General features: G+C 33.1%; 1 protein-coding gene across 1 annotated transcript in view; it reads right to left on the reverse strand.

Moving 5' to 3' along the window:
* LOC106469515 (serine--pyruvate aminotransferase, mitochondrial-like) overlaps positions 1-5,382 on the reverse strand; it is a 35,362-nt gene that overhangs the window by 15,166 nt on the left and 14,814 nt on the right. Inside the window, exon 5 of the mRNA XM_022398052.1 lies at positions 2,049-2,119. Within this exon, the coding sequence (XP_022253760.1) occupies positions 2,049-2,119 (71 nt within the window). The remainder of the gene's footprint in view (positions 1-2,048; positions 2,120-5,382) is intronic.

Raw genomic sequence — 5,382 nt, forward strand, 5'->3', positions numbered from 1 at the left:
GATTTATTGAGGAGATATTTAAAACTAGCTGGAGTACCCGTCCCCCTTCACGGAAGTTATGTAAATTCTTGATTAATGAAAGGTTATCTTAGGACATGAAAAGTTGCTTCCCTTATATGTAATTGTACAAAATGCAAAAATGCCCATAAAAACTGCAAAACGCAAAACCACAGATTTGCATGTATCTGTGCATGAGCCCCCAAACCAACTTTGATAAAGATCCATCTACAGAGGGCAAAGTAGTGGTAAAAACTGCAAAAATGCGTATCAAAACTGAAAATTTGTATGTTTCTTCCTATGGACCTAATAAACCTTCATACCAATTTTGGTGAAGATCTATCTACACCCTGTAAAGTAGTTACATGGACATACAACAGATAATACTATTATATTTATATATACATATACCAATCGATGAACAATCCAGGCCATCCCTACGTAGGCAGTGCTACCGCCTATCTAATATTAACTTCTCAAAATTTTTTGGTGTTTTATTGCTCCAGTCTTTCATAAAATGTTTTTAACAATGTTTAGAATATTATTGTTGTTTCACAGTTGTTTTAATACAGGAGGGATCTAAAATTATCTTTCCTATGTTAAAATTTAATAATTTAATAACTAAGGAAATACAACTATGCAGTTTTCAACATCTTGTAGACCAACTCAAACAGATTATATTGTCAATTTTTTTCACTCCAACGAGGAGTGTTACCCCATAAAATTGCTACGATGCAAGAAAAGGCTCAATGCTTTGTTTGGCTTCCAGAGACCAAGTCAGTTACTGTGGTGTAGTGTTATTATAGACACCAGTACAGGAAAGAAGTATGGGGGTATGTTAAGGATATCATGTATTGCACACTTATAATAAACAACGTGGAGCTAAAAATCCAGGATAATGGATGCCATCACCACTATGACCATGAGCATGTTGCAGCAAACATAGACTGAAATAGAATATCGATTAGATGTGCTGTAAACCACTAATGGTGCACATGTAGAAGTCTATTAACATGTTAATAAAAACTGTTTGAGTTGGGCTACAAGATGTGAAAAACTGCATGGTTGTAATTCCTTAGATAGTTGATTATTAAATTTTAAAAGAGGAAAGATACTTTTGGACCACCTTGTACTATAGTATAGTTATGATACTAACTATATTACTTTGCTACTATTTGCCATACATGACTCATATGTTGAAACTGTATTTGAGTAAATCCACAAATATACATGTAGATTTTTAAATATTTTCCTAACAGATAGTGTGTAATTACAACAAAAGTTTGAAACTGATTACATTCATAAGTTAAATATACACATTTTACATTAGACACTGACATATTTCCCCAATTCATAAATTCAGTCAGCTGTTCAGAGTTTCTTCATTAATCAAGAGGAAACACTTGCACAATTGACCAATTCAGAAAATGAATTTTAATATAAAAATACTGAAATTTTCAAAAATTTTATTCATGGATGGTAAGAAACACCCAATTAAAACATTTCCTTTCAACCACTATAGACCTTTTTGCTACCAGGGATATATATATGTAAAAAGCAGTTTATTAGGCCACAGATTAAGTGGTTTATTTATATGACATATATTAAATTATGCATTGTTGAACACTTCAAGTGATCAGCTACTTTTAAGGCTGAAAAGGCAAGGTAAACTATAATCATTAAATTTCATCACTAATACATATAAATTGAAAGATCTGGTGGTCAGGGTGCTTGACTCTCAACCTGCAGGTTGAGGGCTTGAATCCCCATCACTGAATATGCTCGCCTTTAAGGGATGCTTTTGGGATCAGCCACTCAGATGTAAAAATTTGTGAGTGACTGACCTCAAAACTAGGTGGAATTTCAGTGAAATGAAAAAGAAGACATACTTTGAACTGATTAACTTTTGAGAAGATTCTCCTTGATTTTAAAGATGGCACAGAATTTATGTAAACAAAGTTCATTCTATCAGTTCTCTACTGTCACTGAATGTTCAAATGTTAGCGATTACTAATAACCCTTTTAAAATAAAACATTAATAATGTACTTACCCCATTTATCCATAAAAATAGGAGTACCCCCAAGAGAAGCAACAGCATCAACCATGAGAAGACATTCATACCTACAAAAAAAAAGAAAAAAGAATAAACAAATGGGAAATTATAAATTATCAAATGTTTACATTTTTTAGAAATGGGCACAAGGCCGAGGAAAGAAATGTTCAAAAGAAGTTTTAACTTATTCAATCACTTCATCAGACATTAGCCAACATCTTTAAAACTAATGCTTACACAAAGTCCAATGATTAAGATCAGTGTATTTTTACAAACAGTGTAGTTATTGTACAGAAATAACAGATAATGAGATTGTTCATCATTGTTTCCAGCTCTTATAAAACTAAACTTCCAAAACATTATATTGATAACATTTAGTTTATTTAACTTTTCACAGTACATTTTACTCTAATATTATAATTTATGTTATGTTATATATACATTGATGTTCTTTTTATTCCAGAAAATGCTTTAAGTTATATTTGTTTGAAATATACGTAAACTTTTTTCTATGATAAGATATCAGTTAAGCCTTATTATATTTATATAATTGTTTGTTTTTGAATTTCGTGCAAAGCTACACGAGGGCTGTCTATGCTAGTCACCCCTAATTTAGCAGTGTAAGACTAGAGGGAAGGCAGTTAGTTATCACCACCCACTGTCAACTCCTGGGCTACTCTTTTACCAACGAATAGTGGGATTGACCATCACTTTATAATACCCCCACGGCTGAAAGGGCGAGCATGTTTGGTGTGACGGGGATTCAAACCAGCAACCCTCAAATTGTGAGTTGAGCACCCTAACCACCTGGCCATGCCGGGTCTATTCTAACAATGAGATATAATACAAAACACTCATTCCCCATCATTAAATCAAACACACTCATGATATGAAAGTGAAAGGAAACGTGAGGCAAGGATACAAAGTTTCTTGTTCTATGTGCATATGAGAAATCCACAATCAAGAAGGTACAGTTGAATTTTAAACATTAAAAAAGAAATGCTAGAAGCTTGAAAGACTTATTACAAACTCAATAATACATACAGTTTTCTGCTTTAGAACAGTCAAATGACAGTGCACAGCACGATGCTATTAGTCTGGTTAGTCACTGGGAAGCAGAGAGCAAGACTGACAATCCCTAGCTTACTGTAGGTGAGTAAAATCAATTATTTATAAAAAAGTATCAAATAAAATAAGTAAACCTAAAGATTTATATCAATATTAATCAATTATAATTAAACTTGAAATTTACCTAGGAACTGTAGAAAATACACAGTTTTAATAAAAGTTTTATATACAACATAGGAATGCAGTCTTACAACCATTTATGCAGCCATATGTTGGTGTAATCATAATTTAGGCATAGGAAAAAACTATGTTGCAAAATAAACAATATAACTATTTAAGACAATTAGGAAATTTGAAGTACGTTGATCAAAACAATCAGAGGATAATCAGAATTTTCTATATTCTAGCTAAGAGAAGACACAACTTCCATTATTAAATTATGTCAATGGCAGCTGTGAGCAAATTTTTATCTGGACATTTTCATATTGTGGAGACTGACTAGTAGCCAGTGGAACACAGAAAGTGATAGCAGAGTGGTCACTAGTCTCTCAGAGAGTAATTAGCAGGACATGAACTCACCTTCTGACCTCCATTATAGCTGGCCAGAGACCAAGAAAGAATATACTAATATTGTTGACAACCCTGTAAGAAGATTGCTGTCTGACAATATTGGCTTGGCACAACCAGTGGGTTTCAGATTTCCATTTGAATGAACATCTGGGAGAAACAACTGAATAAAAATAGACATGTAAAACAGTCAGAAACAGGCTTTGTAAAATTAGTCTTTATAGCAGTTGATAAAACAACTCATTTTTGGTGGTGTCCAGGGTATGTGAACTGGTCAAATGATATGTGAATGAATAATTTGTTTCTGGATGAATCATGCTTCATAATGCAACCACGTAGGACACATTTATGTTCTCGAAGAGTGGCTGGGACCTGATTAAACTCCCAATTTCACAGAGGAAAAGTATCCATATGAAGGCAGTGGAATACTGGTCTATGCAGGAATCACTATAATGGTAGGTACACTGACCTTTAGAGGTCACAACATGGCATTATAAGTACCATATATGATATAGAAATGCAGTCTTATAATCATTTGTCCAGTTAGACACAACTTTATTCAAATTGATGACTGCACAAATTATTTTTATGTAAGATGAAGGTGGTGAGTAAATGGACTGGTCAGTATGGTCACCAGGTTTGAATCCAATTGAATAAGTGTGGATACTCTGGGAAAAGACTTGGAAGCATACGATCTACCTCCAAGTTAATGGACTGAAAGCAGCTCTGGTGGAGATGTCGGCCATAACATATTGATTTACTCATTTTAAACTTGCCACATTGATGCACCACTAGTGTTACTACTTGAAATAAGCCTAAGCCTCATTAACAAGATTCAGAATTAGCCATCATGATAGTATGATCTAAGTTATTCTAATATCAATTCTCTGTTGACATACCCAATCATTATCCCATCAGGTGCGTATGTATATGGCACCAAAACGTGTCCAGGATATCATACAATAGCTTACATGAGAGAAAGAAGAAGAGAATTTTCACCGGGAGAAATTCCGTGTGGTTTTGTTTCTGCTGCTGGAATCACTTCCAGACTGAGTAGATAGTAAAGGTTATAAGCACTTAATAACCGATTGTTAAAATATTACCCATATAAATGGCTTAGGTTATAAAATGACTAATTTTCTGTATAATGGATGACTGTCAACACCCACTACATAACATATTTAATTTAAAATCATAGTTATGCCTTGTCATAACTAGATTATAGAAAACTCCAACTTAACTATTTTGAGGAGTGTAAATAAGGTTACTTAACAAAGGAAGTACCATAATTTTTTAATACAGCAGCCTTTGCATGAAGAAAAACTAGTGTTTTGTTGAAATTAAATTTCTTAGATTACAATTACCTACTATAATCCATTATATATATGATATCCAGCATGTAGAAGTTTATATATAAAAATGTTACACGTATTTATCTATTATCTTAATAATTGCCAAGTCTATAAAGTAAGACTCACTTGCTGAGGGTATTAACTTGCTAGTTCATCATTTTATCTTCAGTTTAGATAAGAAGATTAATGTAAAAATTTCATTTCAGTAAAAACTTTTAACATTTCATCCCTCCTCTCTCTGAACTTATCTGTTCATTTATAACAATATGGAAGTCTTTCTAATTGGACTTGCTATGAAGTCATATGACCAGTGCTCGAAGTGGAGATTAACGTATGGGTACACG

This window comes from Limulus polyphemus, unplaced genomic scaffold (assembly GCF_000517525.1).
Source record: "Limulus polyphemus unplaced genomic scaffold, Limulus_polyphemus-2.1.2 Scaffold3522, whole genome shotgun sequence".
Taxonomy (NCBI): domain Eukaryota; kingdom Metazoa; phylum Arthropoda; class Merostomata; order Xiphosura; family Limulidae; genus Limulus; species Limulus polyphemus.